Source organism: Ixodes scapularis, unplaced genomic scaffold, assembly GCF_016920785.2.
Source record: "Ixodes scapularis isolate PalLabHiFi unplaced genomic scaffold, ASM1692078v2 PGA_scaffold6__148_contigs__length_123643588, whole genome shotgun sequence".
Taxonomy (NCBI): domain Eukaryota; kingdom Metazoa; phylum Arthropoda; class Arachnida; order Ixodida; family Ixodidae; genus Ixodes; species Ixodes scapularis.
Window position 1 is genome coordinate 49,851,624 of NW_024609881.1, and position 18,090 is coordinate 49,869,713.

Genomic DNA, 18,090 nt, shown 5'->3' on the forward strand with positions numbered 1-18,090 from the left:
TGCAACTCCGACGCGCCCGCACGATTTTTGCTTCTTTTATCATTTATGTTTTTGTAAAGCAAGCCTTGCGCCTGCATCGCAGGTGGTAACATTAGCACCCTCACACACTTGACACTTGCTTGAGGCCTTTTGAAAATCGACTAATATAGTGGTTTTTCAGAACGCTCAATAACTTTCTAATATTGCGAGGCGCGGAGTTCAAATCCCGGCTCTACAATAGATTTGGTCCTTCCGCGGCTTCATAGGATTTGTTTCATTCGATCAAGTACAGTTCATTCATCTGCACGTTTTCGATTGAACTCCATATTGATGTATATTCAATAAAAAAATGAGACATTTACAATCCCCTGTAACACTAAATTAGAGCGCAGCTCTCGAGGAGGGGGAGGGGAAGGTGCAAAGAGAATATGCTTCTCCTCCTCATACGTACCTTCCCCTCCTCCTCTCCTGCTCGCCTCCCATTTAGGGTATCCCGCTAAATTTAGTGGGGAAATTTTAACACTAAATTTAGCGGGGAAATCTTTTCCGCTAAATTTAGCTGGGAAAATCTTCCGCTAAATTTCGCCGGAAAATTTGTTCGCTAAACTTAGGGGGGAAAATTTCTTGCTAAATTTAGCGGGGAAATTTTTCCGCTAAATTTAGCGGGGGTATTTTTTCGGTTATATTTAGCGGGGAAATTTTTTTCGTTAAATTTAGCGGGGAAGCTTTTCCGCTAAATTTAGCGGGGAATTTTTTCCGCTAAATTTAGCGGCGAAGTTTTTCCGGTAAATTTAGTGGGGAAATTTTACCCTGGAATTTAGCGGGAAAATTTATCCATAAGGCAACACGCGGTGACGTCATCTATGACGTCACTGGTAACCCTCGTGACGTCACACGTGACTTCACGTGTGACATCTTCTTGGAAAACGTCCCATAATGCACCGCACAGTTACGCCGACGGCGACGGCGACGCCGACGGCGACGGCGACGCCGACGCCGCTCAAGCCGGAAACGGGCGCCTAAGAGCTGCACTCTAAAAGCAAATGAGCAGATCAACTTATTATTCGACATATTAGGATTAGACCCGTATAACTAACATGCACATACCGTATTAATAAAGCCGTTCGCCGCTTTAAAAATAAATATGTACAGCCCTAAAAAAAATCTTATTTATATAAACAATTTCGGTGCTGCCAAGGTTTCACCATCCAGGCATGAGAAATGCAATGAACGTAACTGACAAGAGCTTCTACATATTCACATCAAATCGTTCGTTGTGATCTTGGTTAGCAATGACACGAAATGCGCCAAATTCTAGGTGCCGTGTAAACGCTTCGTTGATATTATATACAGTATAGGCTGGCACAAAGTAATCTAATTTTAGACGTGAAACTTCTTCATTACAGTAATGGACCAGTGTCCGCGCCAATTCCAGGGCGCCGGTATGTTTATCTGCGCTCGCGCCACCACGCGGAAAGAACTGGCAGGCAGGAAGGGGGGGGGGGAGGGGCTGCGTTGGCGGCGTTGCTTTGGGGAGCTGGATACGGCAGGCTGTATGAATGCACCGAAATATCGTGAAAGAAGTCTTCACCAGAAGCCTCTGCGGCCCGTTCTTCAACAGATAAGATGTCGTGACTATTCGAGAACGCATCTCGATCAAGAAAACAAGGGAAAACCTTTCTTGTCTTAGATGTTTTCGGTGTCTGCTGACCCTTGACATCCGCGTTTCAGTCCGGGTTCATTGCCTAGTAAAAATTTCGCTACCGCTTTCTTGTAGCTTTTAAATGCTTCATTGTTGGCTTCTTGTATACGACACTACATTCGTGGCAGGGTTGAGACCGATTTTCGCGATCTACTTGCCTTTCTGCGGCAGCGCGGCTCTGCCGAGCCGAAATAAGTGGGAGGCGTTCACTTGATCGAACGACGTTTTAGCGAATGAAAACGAGACTACGACGTTTCATCGAATGACTAGCGAATGGTGGCGTTCCTATTAGCGAATGGGTCTAGTTACATGGACAGTTCGGATTAGCTTTCTTTTACAATGTGTCGCCTCGTCTGCCGCCGCGAAGTAGCGTAAACGAAGGCTCCGAGTATGTTAACACGCGTCCCCCCGTCACTCCCCCCCCCCCCCCCCCCCCACACACACACACACACAAACACACGCTGCGAGCGTCTGGGTTCGAAACTATTAATTGCCAGTTCTAAAGGATGGTACTTACTTGAAGTGGGAGCTGGAGTTTTACAAGGTACCGGGAGACGCTTACTATCGGACAACGAAGCAGGGTGCCTGTGGGGCAGAGTCTAGGAACGCTACTGATTAATATTGTGACAGGAGATCAGTTAAGATAACAGACGAAACTTCGACTCGTTTGTTCAGAAGTTCGCGGTGATATTTTATTAGCCCTCGTTACAGCACACCAAAGATCTTAGGCAGTGAAATTCACATCACGCAGGCTACTGTGCCGTAGTCAAATGAGCGCAGTCGACGACGAGGTGTAATGAGCTACTAAGCTTCACAAGGAAGTTGCCCGTGAGAAAGAGTTTTGAGGCAGTCCAAAACACCGATCCAGAAGACGCGCTTACGTACGTTTACTCCGGACTCCATGAACCCGACGCCGCAAGATCAAAGCGATCAAAGAGCACCACCGCCATCCCCACCTGGTTTTCTGTGCACTTTGCGCGACAACGGTACTGCAACTAGGGGCACTCGCCTCGGCGTTAACATTCCGCGAAATAGATTAATTTCACACTCTTGAAGCCATTCCAAATGATAAATGAAAATACTTCGGCGTTGTAGAGCATCTGACGACACTACGGTGCCGAGCGCCTGCTCGGCATCGTCGTTGCTCGTGAAGGCCTGCTTATTTGTAGTTGAGACGATGATTCCACATTTTTCGTGCCACTCGTGGAGCTTGCAATAACTTCGAAGGGCAGGGGAATCTTCTCACCCGGACGTTGAAGACACGCAACACCGGAGCCACCAAAGCAATCGTACAAACCGTCGCCATGTTTGCTTTTTCTTCGTCACTCGCGGCACGGTCAAATCGTCGCGAGATGTTTTCTGGCTCGGCTAGATGGAAACCAACAGCGGCAAAGTGGCGTATGGACACACGGCTCTCACATTACGGGCACTATACTCACATACCGCGGTAAACAGGACCGATGCCGGCGAAACGGCAGTAGGCACACCAGCGAAGAAGCCCGCGGCTCGAAGCAGCCGACGCAGGCCGACGCAGCCCCCCCCCCCCCCCCCCCCCCCCCCCTCCCCGTGAGCGGCTGGGTTCGAAATTATTGGTCGCTTTTGCTCCTTGCGGTCGAGGCTGAAAAGAGCACTTCCGGACACTGGTCTATAACCTCCAATGAATCCTCTGTTGAAACGAGTTAAATGCTTTAGGATAGGTGTACTAGGTAACTTTATTTTTTTTTTTCGATCTGCAAGATGTCGCCATCATACTTTTAAGACGGACGTGACTGATAACCCGACTTGTGACAACGTAGTGAAAGTTTAGACGTTTTAATTAAGTTTAGTTACTATTGCCAGCTCTTTTACTATTTCAAATTAAGGTAATTGTAATTACAACGCGCTTGCGCTAGTGAATGTTTAGTTTGAAATGCTGATTAATCAGCATCTATGTGTGACGTTGCCAACTTGTATATTCAATTTATATCGTTCTTTTATCCGTAGTAAACATGAGTTTAATTCTGCCGTTTGGAACTGTACTTGTACAATCCAAGCTACGACGAAAATTTACGTAGTCGTTTGTTCCATTGTTCAGGACTGCTAAATTTGCCGCACTGTGTATTACGATTATGCGAAACTTCCCCGACGATGGGGTTTTCCTACACTGTTTCCTTGACAGACGTGCTTGTATACATTCTGATTGACTGTGCTAACTTCATCAGCTATTGAATCTAGTCACCGCGAGTAATTTTAATGGTTAATATCACTTTCTCAGCTAAAAAAAAAAGCAAAACAAAATTATCCAGCCTCTCAACCGGATAAACATTTTATAGAACCTTCAGTAGAACCAGTATCGACATACATTCAGAGGTTTAGGTCCTCCCTGTCTAATATTTAACTATTTACGGTGTATCTTACACCATCTCGGCTAGTTTGATGACCCACATATAAGATTGTATAACGAAATCATTGAGCAGTCATCAAAATTATAAATGTGTTTTCTGTGCATCCTCATCCAGGAAATATTTCTATTCATAACCACGAAAAAACAGGAGATTATGACATGATTATCATATGTGGTCATAAGTTTAATTTGATATTTCAATGGGGGCATAACAACTAGCAAACCTCGTGATAAATTTGTAAGCGGAAGGTAAATATGATGCATTCAAAATGAAATAAAGAATATTTTTTTCGGGAAAGCAAGTGTTTGCGAAGTCATTACACAATTTATTCCATCGTTTAATAAATTCCTTGCAGATGAATGGCAAGGACCTAGAAAAGAACTTTTATCGAGACCGAAACCACAGCTCTGTTGTGTTTGTTGATGAAGAAAAGGGAGCTGTGGAAGTGGTATGATTTAATTCTCTTTTTGATAGAACAGCATCTAAGCTTCGTTTAAATACATCGTTGCACACAAGGCCTTTTCTAATGCGTGGCTTACGACCGATCTTTTTTGTAGAGGGGAATCCTCAACAACAGATTCTCAATCGAGCCGATTGCGTCAGGTCGCCGGTCAGAAGATGATCTCGTTGCGCACACATTATCACCTCTTGATGACATCGATAATCAGCTCGAAGACAACTCTGGTAAGAGTCAAATTTAAAGAAACTATTGGAAGAAATTTGCTTTCAGATGAGTGTAAGCACCTTTAGTGACCAGCATTGTGCAAATTAAATTTTACTTAAACCTAAGAAGCACTACTTCAGCTTTCCATTCAAGCATAACAGTATTTAACAATAATATTTGTTTGATTTATTACTATTTTAAGTTATTACAATATCAAAAATATTATATTAATTTATCATACGATGCCATGCCTTTTCACACAGTTCTAGACCAAAGTCTTTGTCCAGCACAGGATGCTGGCCTGTCCACCATTGAAGGCAAGTGAGATTATGTTTATTTATTTTATTACCTTGAAGTCCCCGAAAGTCTTACAGAAGGGAGAGGAATGCAGTCATAACAAATGCATAAAAATTTACAAAACATTAGACAAAATAGCAAACAAAATAGTTTATCATGATGTCTTTAACCAGAAAAAGGGGCAGGTCGAAAAATGTTATCAGAAATAGAAAAAAAAAAGAAAGACGGACAGACAGGTCTTTAACTAAATACGTGTCTGTCACCGCTTCTTTTCTAATTCCAAAAAGAAGTCGACCACGATTCGTTTGTCAATTAGTCTCTCCAAACACTCGGTTCCCATTTTTTGGAAGATCGCAATCCCAGCACAAAATTCAGGATTTGATCACGCAGCATCGTGCAAATTGACTTTCACTCAAGACCTAAAAAACTTTGCTTGATATTTTTGGTAAAAAATAATAAACAAGAAAAGAGGGGTCTCTAATTAGACACGCATTTGTCACGGTTCCCACGCTAGCACTGAATACATTTTTACTTTTTCCGCCCTGCAGTCACGGGTTAAAGTCACCACGATAAACTTCCGCCAGCTCGCCCTCGCATTGACTGTGTTCCTCAACGAATGTATATAGGTTCACGTAATCCGTGTCACTCCAAGTCCGACCGCATCCAACGATATGCGTTTCGACGAAGGGCCAATCAAACAGTGCGAAAACTGCATCGCCCTGTCTCTTGTCGTTTGTGTGGATTGGCTATCGTCGCCTAAACAAATCACGCAAAACGAATGCGCCCTGATCCCGAACTTCATTCTGTGCGCGACTGGTCGAGCCAGTGATAGCCAATCCACAAAGTAGACGAGTGCCGTGACGATGCACTTTTGCTGCTGCCTGATTGGCTGCACCGGATCGTGGCATCGATTGCGCTCGGACTTAAAGGGAAACGGAGCATAGGAGAGAAAGTGATCTTAAATGGCGACTTTAAAAACGTGGCCGTACGGTCACAAGGGCAATTGAGGTCGGCAGGTGGTTCCATTCAGCTCTTGTCTTTGGCACAAATAGATAAATTAGAAAAAGTGTTATAGAGAAGATAAGCGACATTTACTTTATGAAGTGCGTCTGTATGAGAGAAATACTACGTTTGTATGTAAGACGCCAACTTTATAGTTATAAGTTCTAATGGTACATTTTGAGAAAGTGAGAGCTTGTCCTGATACTCTTCTGAAAAGGACAAGGTGGAGAAAATTTAAAATAGACTTGATTGATGGTACGTTCGATAGACGAGAGTGGTTAGAGAAAATGAAACACACGTCACTGTTTTGAACTGATGCTAGGTTACTAGTAGGAAATTTGAGGTTGGATCCCACACTGAAGAAGCATATTCAAGTTTAGAGTGGACGAGAGTTCTCTAGGGCAGAAGTTTGAAAGTTGAAGGTGCCCCGAGGATGTTACGTGGGAAATACCCAGTCATGCGACTAGTGTTGTTAATAATATAATTGATGAGTGTTTGTCAATTCATGTCAAAGATTATTTGTATGCTTAGTTACTTATAGGAGGCTATATATTCTAGCGCAGAACGTGCAATGGGGTAGGTGAAGTTTTTTTTTGTTTTTTTTTTTTTGTCCTTTTCAGTGTCTGAAAGAAAACTCGAGGACTTACCTGAAGAATTTCTTGTAGAAGTCAGAATATTTGCAGACCCTTCCTTCGGCCCAAAGAAAACAGTGGATGATTTCATTAAGTATTTTGGCATTTTAATGAGTCAGGTATGACGAATTTGTTTTATAATAGTTGTCTACAGATCTTAACTGTGAAATTTAATGGTTCGAAACACATAGGGCTGTACGTGGTGTTAATTTAGCAGAAAGCAGAAAAAAACGGGTGCAATCGTTTAAAAGTGAGGATTGAAAAAAAAAAACATTCAACGTAGAACGCATTTTCGGCACTCCGAGAAAATGTTTTAAAACAAAAAACGAGGCAAAAAAAAAAAAAAAGACAGAATTGAGCGATCAGGGAGTCCTGCTAATTTGAGCGAGGCGCGAGCCCAATCTTACCCTCTAAATTATCGAAGCGGAGTGGGACGTAGTCTGATTGAACGCTTACACATCATTCTCATTGACTGATGTAAGAGATCGTGGGATCATAGCGAAAAATAATGGCGTTTTCGTCATGAAATCCCCTTTTTTAAAAGCGTCGTCAAGCAACATTGGCGGTCGTCATTGCTCGGGAAAGAAACGTGTGATGGGATCCGAGTCCTCGCCGAACACGGACGCATCCCTCGTGTCCAATAAGTGCTTCGACAAGGTTCTCAAACAATGTCGGAATCAGATAATTTGCCCAGCAACCGGCGCACTCGTATCGAAAGGGGCTTATTGGCATTATGAGTTTCGCTACACACACAATTACACCGAGGTTTGTCATTCCGAAACACATTCTAGGAAAGGCGGTTTTGTTAGGTAGGACCACACTACTGCCGTAATTACTTTGTTTACAATAATGTGGACTGTTTCACAGTGATGTGATAGCTGCGCCAATTGCGTCAAACTGCGCCAAGGGGCTAACGCTGCTACATATCCTGCCAGATTTTGCAAAATATATGAGTAATCTGCGCCAAGTTCGCGCCAAAAAAACAATTTCGTTTGCCTTTCAAATCCGAAACTAAACTGAGTACAGTAATTGAGCACGCCTGTGTTATATGGCGGAAGCGGTCGCCCGACACAAAGCACACTGCTTCAATTGTCCACCCTGTCTTGCATGGTTTTCTTGCCGTCTCCCGTTTCGCGCTCTTGTCATCTCGTGGGTCTCGTCTCGCGTCCTTTTTTAAAATATTTTCAACGACAGACGCAGGTGTGTGCAGACGCCCCGACGCTGGTACCCGGGAATGACGGCATGCCCGGGAACAAGGCATGCCGTCATGCTGTGAAACGAAACCACGTTTTTGCGCGTGGCAGTTACTTTGTGAGCTGAAGCAACGGCTGTGGGAGAGCTATATTTGGTCCCTGCCTTACAGTCACCGTGGTCGCGCGATGTCGAGTGTTGCCGTCTCGACGTCGCTGCAGATATGGCGCTTTCTAAAATGAAACTAAGTACCACCGTATGTTCATCAACATTCCTGTTCTTGTTTAAATCATAGGTTACTACAAAAAAATATATATATTTTTAATTCAAAGACTGCTGTGTCGAAGTATTGATTATCTAGGTTCCTCTCGGAGGTCGTTCTTTCGAGAGGGACCCCGGTACGTGAAAAATGAGCTGCAAAATAAAGTTGGTGAAGAGAAGTGAGCTGAAGCAAAGAAGGCGATGTCTGCACGCTGAACCCGCACAGCGCGCTTGTTTGTCTCGAGTTCAGTCGTCGCGCAAAGCGTTCCAAGAACTTTTTGAGGCTGGGTGCATCGATGCGCTCAGATTCTTTTATTTAAAGCGAAAGCATTAACTGCCCCATGCAGCGAGCTGACGTCATCAGTTTGAAGCGCGAAAACGGCACCTATAGAAACTTCGTATCACTCTAGGATGGACTAAATGTAAAAGCTACGGGCCACCAGATCCAATCACAAGCCTCTTAGAAATTGCGTGGTATCTCGCTTCGATGCACGTGTCGGTGCCCCCGTCTAGGATCACTAATGGGTATGGGTGGACAGTGGTTCGAATTGAATAGCACTGAGTGACTCATCAATTTTACATAGCAAAGAAAGCCACGACATACAGACGCTTTGCAGTCTCAAAGCTATAGAAATGATGCAGCGCTTTTTGATTCGGAGCATTATTCGTCCACCCCTAATCAATGTTTAGATGTCATAGTTTAGCGGGTAACGTGATTGGACCTGGCGGCCCGTGGCTTTGGCATCAATCCATCGTACGATGAGACAAAGTATAGTTTCCCCGATCCGAAAGGAGCGAAGTAAAGCTGATGGATTTCGCCTCGGTTCTATTGGCTGGCCAGCGTCGGCGGGGCTCCCTTTGGCCGTTGCGCTCGTTAGTTTCCACGACCGCTCACTCCATGGCGCTGCGTGTCCATCAGCGCGCCGTTAAAGGGACCATGAAGGCAGTTTCGAAGTTTTATTCGACGATTGAAATGGATGTCAGGCACGTCTCAGATACTGTTAACCAAGTTCTAGCCCGAACAGAAGTTTGGGTGCCACACCAATCGAGCAAACAGGCGCGGTAATCATAGCGCCGGGAACGATGCCTGAGACCCCACCGGGGCGGCGGCAGAAAGGTGAACTAAAGTGCGCCGTCGAAGCGTGACGACAACGGGCTTCTCGTCTGGCGATTGGTTCAAACGATAGACGCGCTCTTGGTTTCAATTTCGGTGGTGAGATGTGATGAAAAATTTTTATTTGGACCTTGGATAATCTTTTGAAGTTGTAGTTGGGAATTAATAGGTTTCATACCGTGTATAAAAGCATAATCTGAAGCGATCCCTCCGTTTGTCACTGGTTGAACGCATCCCGCACTGCTACCTCGGGCGCGTAACAAGCATCGAGCAACCATGGACAAAAAAAGAAAAAGGTACGAGCGCCGGGGGCGGCGGACTTTTGGTTTTGGTTTAGTGCGTCGTCTCGTGTTCGCCTTGTGAACTGGTGTCTCACCAGTCATGCCGCGTTAATGTGCAGTAGTAGGTTGCGCGAAAGGTCGGCTAAAGACGTGCGGTCGATCGGGCGACGTTAGTTTGCATAAACTGCCTAATGATGCAGCAATGCGCAGCATTTGGTTGCGCGCGGTCGTCTTGCGTAGAGCTGTGGACAGCGGTGTCAGGTAAGTCTGGGGCGCCCTCGTAAAGCGCTAATCCAGAGTTCTGCGTCCTTAGCAGCATCTCACGTTCAGTCGGCGGGAGGTCGCTGAACGGGAGCTCAAACTCGTTTGCGAGCGCGGCGTTGTCGTCCATTTCTTCCAGGTTTTCTTCACAGACCGCCGTACACTAGAGCGAAATACGGGAACCACACTGAGTGTGCACTAAATCCTACCGATGCCGACAGTGCTCCTTGACGTCACTTCTCTTTCCAGGGGCGAAAAAGGGAAGAAATCTGGATGTTTGTTTCGGTTTCGCAAATTTATTTGCAGGTACAGAAATAAGAGTCACAACGTTCTAGAAAAAATTATGTGGCATGCCAGGACCCCAATGCTTCCGAAAACACATTCTTTTTAAAAAAAATTAAATTGCCTTCATGTTCCCTTTAACACGTAGCGTACAAGATCACCGTGCCCAGGGGAGCACACGCGCCTACCGGCGACAAAAAGTACGCAGCAGACGAAAAAGGGAGTGGACGAGTGGCTTGCATGCTTTCGCATTCACAACTCTTAAGTGCTTTGGTGTACCTCGAGCTTTCTTCGTGTATGTTTAGCTTGTACCAGGGTGTAAGATAGACAGGTGGGGAAACGGCCCATAGAAACCTACCGCAGCGCCGTGACCGGGTTGTGTACTCGTCTGCTTGCGGGTACCCCCATTTGCGACAGATGGCGCTGCGGCGAGAGGAAAAAAATTGGAATCGGATTTGCACGAAACTCTATGGGAGAGTGCGCAAAATAAACCGATAGTACGACAGTCCTCCATTGAAAATCCACGAGAAATCATCTCCGTCAGTTTAGCCGATCACCACCGGTCACCCACCCGGAGTGACAGTTCGCGGTGCTCCACATAGATGGCGCCAGAGAAAAAGAGAAAACCGAGGGGGACACAATCCGGTCGCTCATTTGGCTCTCGTTTCCCCACCTGTCTATCTTACACCCTGGCTTGTACCGTGTTCGCCGGCCTGGCAAGCATGCGCCGCTGTACTCTTTTTATCCTATGTCGAACAGTTGCATTTTGCGTACAATTTTGGGAATCAGTTAGCGGCAATTTTGGGAGCTGAGTGGCATGGTTTCGGTTTCGATCGCACAGCCGTTGCCTCCGCTCGCGCGACGAAGCACGTGCAACTGCATGCCTGCCGAAGTTGGCCTCACGTGCACGCGAACATGAGTGCGTGACAGAGACACCAGCTGAGGTGCTTGCAATTGACTCCGTAAGTGTGACGTCATGGGTCCAAACAAACCGTTGCTAGGGTCGTTGTTATGGACAAATACATGTGGCTAGGATTCGCTACGAAAACCCGACCGTTCAAAAATCAGGAGTAGGATTTAAACTTCTAAAAATCACAGATATAGAAAGCTTGAATGTCATTTATGTTTCGACAGAAGTGTGCCAGTAATCGCTTGTTTCTGAAATATTTAGGACCGCAACTTCCGGTCATCAAGATGCCTGCAGGACACGACGAATGCAAGAAGTATGTCGCCTGCCACACGCCGGCAGGCCAAGCCGGCGCCGTCGTTTGAATCGTGTGAATAAGGACGATATTGTGATATTGCATTTGTTCTAAATATAATGAGTTTCAAACATTTATAAGAATTCATAGTGGGGTGCGATGCAAAATATGATTTATCGGAAGTCCGGGCGTCGATCGAGATGATCGTCTGCTAAACGACTGCATTGGACCCGTGTGAAAAGCACTTCAGGCGATCGGTCGAGATCCCAAATTTTGTTTGTGGACTCGCGCTATGTGAGGGTGCGTCGTACCTGGTTGTAACCATCGCTGCAATGGTTACTGAAAAATCGCGATAGACATGGAATTCTTTAATAACCTGAAAACCTCAATAATCATAATAATAATAATAAATTAATTACCTTGACGTCACGATTTGTTTCGCATACTGGCCTGCAGTACGCCGGTAATGCACTTCAGGTCGTCGCCGTAAGTGATCTGCATGACGTGGCTTGATTTTACGGCATTTTCACCCCTCTGAACTAAGCTAGGCTCTTCACAGAAAAATAAAACGCACATTGCGAGGTTTCTATGGCCACTGCAATGCGCTTACTTTTGTCGCTCGTTTACCGACGCAATTCAATGAAGACGCCCGCTGCCACAGAGGCCAGCAAATCTATCGTGTCGTCTGCTGCCAAAGCAAAGCGGAGTGGAATACTTCAGAAATGACTTTCATCGTTGCAATACGACGCTGAGATCACAAGAACATCTTCGTAATTAGATATCAAGAAGTTAGGTTGCTTGCAAAAAATTATTTACTTACGTGTAAGTAAACATCTAGCCTCATGGGGAGTCTCCATGCATTAGTCCATAGCAACGTCCCTAGCAACGGTTTGTTTGGACCCAGGCGCCATATTGTGACGTCATCACTTACGGGGTCAATTCATTGTTTTACGTTTGCTTACTTTAGACGAAAACCTGGCATGTCGGAAACCAGTAAAACGGTGGCAAGCGGTTTTTCGGAATTGCTCGGCAATGCCTATCGCACTATACACTTGCGGGATGTCTCAGCAGTAAAAATACAAGCAGCGAGTTCTGTCACAACACGTCACATCAGAACACCATAGAAAGTGCCCTTCGTTTGTACAGCACTTAAAACGAGTATTTTTATTTTTCGAAGAATATCTGCTCCAAAAGCCACTTTTGCTGCTCGAAACACTGTCTTGGCTGCTCCAAAAGCCACTTTTGCTGCTCCAAAACACTGTTTTGGTTGCTCCAAAGGCCACGTTTGCTGCTCCAAAACACTGTTTTGGTTGCTCCGAAACGTGCGCCAAAATGGCTTAGGCCAATCACATTAATGGTTTAGTAACGTTGACGATTGGGCTAGTTGGTCATTCATTTTAGCGTAAAACAAACAGCGCAAGGACAAGGACAGAGTAGAAGGTGGTAGACACACACAGCGCTGACTTGTAAGTCAGCGCTGTGTGTGTCTACCGCCTTATACTCTGTCCTTGTCCTTGCGCTATTTTCCGCTAACATTAATGGTGTTACGATGCTTAAGCTAAAAGAACAGATCACGACTTATGAAGTTCAAAGTTTGGGTACATAATAGGCGGCCTGGGGGGGGGGGGGGGGGGGGCAGTGTGCGGTCATATTCCCACAGCCAGGGTTCTATTGCTAATCTATCAGTCCCCAAAAGAACTTTGATTCAAACCAGGGCTAGATATTGAAGATCAGTTAGCATTTTTAATAGATCAAAGTACATGAACCCACATTTAGTCGCATCAGTTCATTTTTCACTTATGTCTTCGTTGCGTATCGATGTTTGTTTTTCTTCTTGCGACAAATTGACAGTGTGGTATCATAAAAATTAAGATCTAGATCACAGAATCGGGAAACGTTACGGAAGCTGGAAGGTACCTCGTCATTCCAGCTAAAGAACTGAATAATTTTAGCTGGACTGACGATCGAAGGAATGATCAGCTTCCGAAACGCATGTTGATTTCACGAGCGCCACAGAAAATCCTAACCATTCAAGGGATACATAGTTTTGTATTATTACTCGAAAGTGCGTGTTTAAGCGATAAAAATAAATAAATACACTGAGAAGCTGAGAAGTAAAATCTCGAGGGAGATGTTCGAGTCATTTAATATTGGAATGCAGGGGGATGACAAATACATAAGTGCCCCGTCAGTTCATCTAACAGACAAGGAATTTGAATTCTTGCTGGAGAAGCCCGATTGGGTGTATAAATAGAGTGTTGTTTCAATAAACATTCAGTTGAAAGTAGCGCTTCGTGTTGGTCTCCCTTCTGTCCCTGTCTTGCGGCGCATTTTGTCAAAATAAGCGGGAGCATCTAAAACGTCCCGCTCGTTTGCTCGGTCAGGTAGTGCTCGCTGGTGACGTCGCGGCCGCCAGGGTCAGAGCCGACATTGGTCTAATATTTCGGCCTTTCTTAGGTGAACCAGATGTACAAACAACTGACCAAGCCTAAAGTGCAGTTCATCGTTCTGAGCATCACGAAACTCACGGTACGTTGCGGAACAACATTCTCGCTTCTCTGTAATAACTGCCAAGTACGCGTCTTCGACTGGTTTGTTTAGCGTCTCATTCCGCCCACGCATGAAAAGCAGTCCCGAAGTGACAAGAAATGACGTCGCCAAAGCCGGCCTGTCACGTTGCCGGATGTCGCGATCCTGGCGGTTGGTGCTAAAAGGGACAGAAAAAAGTACGAGATACCGCGGGTGTCGCTGTCGTCGAGGTGTCCCAATTCCATGGTGCCGAAGTTTCCGTGGACTGTCCAGCCAGAGAGCAACTTGCAGCGGAACAAGCATCTGTCACGTGCACGACCGCTTCTCTGACACCGCTAGGGTCGCGGCCGACAACAACGCGACGGAGCCGTGTATTGGGAGAGTTTGGCCATTCATTGGTTTGAATAGGCGAGCATCTCGTGGTCAACCACAGGCCGCGAAACAGCCCTTGGCGGTTGTCCTCAGCTCTAAGAATGCGACTTGACTAATTTAAGCCGTTTTAGCGTCGCTAGAGTAAAAAGATACTCCTCCTGGCGAATGAAAACTTGGCGCATGTGAGGTTTTGTCATGTTCATATTCAACGGTAGAATAAACGAACATGTGCTCCAAAACAGGGCAACCAATGCTCTCGATTTTTTATTGACGCCGTTGTAACCTAGACGCCCAGATCTAACGCTTCTATTTCACGTTTTAAATGTCGTTTCCGATATTTTGACGTCGCGGTCTGCCGATTTGTCTAAGCTGTGTCGCATGTTTAGCCTACGCTGTTTCTGCGGGGGGAATATTCGGCGCTGGCAGCGGCCTACGGCTACGCCCATTGTCCAAAGTCTCCCAATATACGGCTCTGGAACGAGGCACACGTACGACATCGTCGGGCGGAAATCGAGGGACCAGTTTTTTAGGATGCGGTATAAACACAACGGTCGGAGACGCGTTCCAGGCACCATATATAGATCCCTTTACATGATCCCTTTACATGGCTGTCCCTTTGTTCCAGAACTACACGTTCACTAGTATGGGCCGCGATCCTGAACGTGATCGATGGCTTATTGATGCATGCGGAACCGTGGAGACCTTCTACGAATACGCTAATGCAACATTGACGGAGGACACGCAGGATGCTATTATCTATGTCTCGTCGTAAGCTAACCAATCTTTCTGTTTACTAACAGAGTGTTTTGGTAAATCGTTTCGATACCTCCGATAACGATACCCGATAACAATGCGATAGATGCGCAAATTCGTAAGCGGGGTATCGAATATCCTTATTCGAGTTATCGGAACGATTTACTAAAACCAGTGTTGGCGGGAACGCGTTACCACTAATGACGTTACCGGCATCGCGTTACATTTTTGGTAACGTAATATCACACTCGTTACTCTTTTCAAAACAGTGACGGGTAACGTATTAACGTTACTTATTTTCAGTAACGGGGAACGTGGTTACGTTATTTTCTACATCTTTCGAAGACCTTATAAAATACTTTATATTTATTTGTGTCTTTGCGCCAAATCCTATTAATTGTTGCACTCATCCCACGAAACCTACACGCTTTTTCTCCAGTGTCGAGAAACGCTTTCGGCGTCAATGCAGGATGAATAAACGCCGTTCAAAAGTGACACAAAAGTAACGCGCGTTACTTTTGTAACGGTATCCGTAACGCGTTCCTTTTATTTATAGGTAACGTAGATCGGTGACGCACTCCTTTTATTTTCAAGTAAGGAGTAACGTATTCCGTGACATTTCTTCTTCGGTAACGCATACAGATTTACTAAAACTTCCTAACGATGGCTCAAAGACCTGGCAAGTGTTTCGTTTGAGTGCGCGTCTTTCGGGGTCTGATAAAGGTCTTTGTTTGTAAATTGTTGACTTATATTGAGGGTGTCTTATTAGATGTTTACAGACTGTTAAGAAAAGCCGCAAAACCTTCCCTTGTGAGGTCTGTGCAGGTCAGTTAAACGATGAGGACATGAGATATGAAGTTAATTGTCCCAAGTAAATTAATTAACAAAGATGTGTAAATAACCTGTTAATAAGCAAAGATACACGCGCCATTCAGGACCATTATTTCGGTGAATTCTGGAGAGGCTCGAAACACGTGGGCAGATCGGTGTACGCTTAAGTTATCACTCATGCAACATGGCACAACCTGGGGGTGCGGGAACGTGGCCTCGCTGGTTTTTTGTCTCTCGTCGTCCGGGTTTTCCCGCCGCTAGCCTTGCGCCCGTCACACCAACTTTAGCGCTTCACCGTGCTTTACACGCGCTCCTAGCCTTTCTAAAATGACTTTGTGATATTCAATGACGTCCAGCAAGGTTCCAATTGAAACCATATGTTTATTTTCGTTAAAGATAACTTACAAGTTTAAGTTAGTTATTCGACCCATCGTGGTACTTATCCTCCCATATTATGTCCCCAAGGCCGTATAACTCACCCGCGCTCAGAGCATTAATGTTGCTTTCAGGGATTTTTTAAAGAAACATATGTAAAGCCAGAACAATAAGACCCCGTATAGAGGTGCGACTGCTAACCTGGTGCTTTTCAGGTGCATCACTCGCGAATCATTTGATGACCGCTTGCGTGTACGAGGCTCTCTTATATCGAAGCATGCCGGGAGGGAATACGACACCGAATGTCTGCAGCGCGAGATTTCACTTCATGTGCTCGGAGTCTCGCTGTACTTGCACACACTGCCACGGATCCACAATTTTGTCTTTGAAAAAATCTATATCCCTCACCAACACTTAATGTGCAAACAAGCTGGCGTTTTCCCACACCAGGTGCCTGCACTGCATCTGCGCAGAAACTAGATTCGCGTGAAAGAAAGCATCCGCGCATGCGCAGTGCCGACAGCAGCGCCACCCTGGAGGCGTGACGGGAGAGTGAGAGTTGAGTTGGTGTATAGGACTTGTGAATGTTCACAGACTGGAAAGGAAGATTGTCTACATGCGATGATCTATCGGTGGCAGTGACGACAAAGCTGGGGGGAAAGGGGGGGGGGGGGGGAGGTACGTCTCTGTGCTTGCCAAATAGTTCCAGACTTCTAAATGCGTGACCATTTATCACCCTGCCCCATTCAGTCGCCCTTGGTTTGAACGGTTGTGGTTTGGACTGGACTGGTTCCATGAGACCGATGCGCGGTTCCCGCCGTGCTCTTTCGCTCCGTTCACTCTTTCGTTACCTCCACTTTCCCTCTCACAAGAGGGAGAGTCTTCTGCCACGCTTCCAATGACGTGCCGCTTGGGCAGGAGAGAAGGATATCGAGCGGCCGTGGCGGGGGCACAGATTATGCGACAACGTAATGCCGAGGCGCGGCGACTATGCCGTTTCCGCAAAACCGCCGACACTCGGGAGGAAGGATTGGCTCTTTGTAGACAACAGTATGTGAATCATATATGTGGCGATCGGAGGAAGGTGTGCTGGCTGAATCCGAAACCGCCTACGCTCTGGAGAACAGACTGGCTCTCCGAGACAAGATTGTGCGGACCGCTGCGAGGTTGGAATTCCCATCCTTCGCTGAGTAAAAACCCCTGCTCAGAATACTAATGCATTTTGTCGAGAATCAGAGTAGTGACAGTGGCGACTTCGGCACAATTTTGTTTTGGTTTCGGTTTCAGTTTACACTTTGGCTTGAACGCCATACAGTTGCTACAGTTCATATTTTCGTATGAGGATCGGATAGAGGGCTCTGAATCGCGATTACCGAGAATGCAGACATATGCGCTTCTCTTTCCCAAGGTTTCACCCGGTTTTAAGCACGAGCCACCGCCTTTTCTGTAGCACTCAGACCCAGTTAGGGGGTGAATTACACCATGGTCCACCTTGTCGAGCTCTATTTGTCCAGCGACCGCCGCAGATATGCAACGACGATTTAAGAAATGCCGTGAATTTTTTCGGCGCTTCAATTTCGAGGTAATATTACGTAAACTCTCCTGGTTCTGAATAATTATAGCGCGAGAGAGGCATAGCGAAATATTTGCCTACGCAAGAAGTCAGATCCTTTCAGGATCCCGTTCAGTTACTGCTGGCCGCAGGGAGTCCGGTGGCGCACCACAGCTTGGAATACATACAGCGAAAGCTCGCGCTGCAGAACCCAAAGATCCTGGGCTCAATCCCCACCCCTGTTCGCTTACGACGGGGAGCTCGCTAACCAACCGGTATACGGAAACAATGTAGGATCCTGGCTTCCTCTGTCTCAGTCGTGCGTACACGTTGCATGCCACTTGCTTGGTTTGTTTTGACAACTTTTGGTTGCCAAACTTCACAAAAAGAGTATAGGGCAAACAACGGGGCGTGCTTACGGAAGGT

At 46.0% G+C, this 18,090-nt stretch overlaps 1 protein-coding gene across 1 annotated transcript in view; it reads left to right on the forward strand.

The window, feature by feature from the left end:
- The window catches only part of LOC120838085 (venom metalloproteinase antarease-like TtrivMP_A), a 42,652-nt gene that overhangs the window by 3,147 nt on the left and 21,415 nt on the right, over nt 1-18,090 (forward strand). Inside the window, exons 3-8 of the mRNA XM_040207838.1 lie at nt 4,421-4,513; nt 4,623-4,749; nt 4,993-5,046; nt 6,649-6,779; nt 13,710-13,781; nt 14,779-14,921. Of these exons, the coding sequence (XP_040063772.1) occupies nt 4,421-4,513; nt 4,623-4,749; nt 4,993-5,046; nt 6,649-6,779; nt 13,710-13,781; nt 14,779-14,921 (620 nt within the window). The remainder of the gene's footprint in view (nt 1-4,420; nt 4,514-4,622; nt 4,750-4,992; nt 5,047-6,648; nt 6,780-13,709; nt 13,782-14,778; nt 14,922-18,090) is intronic.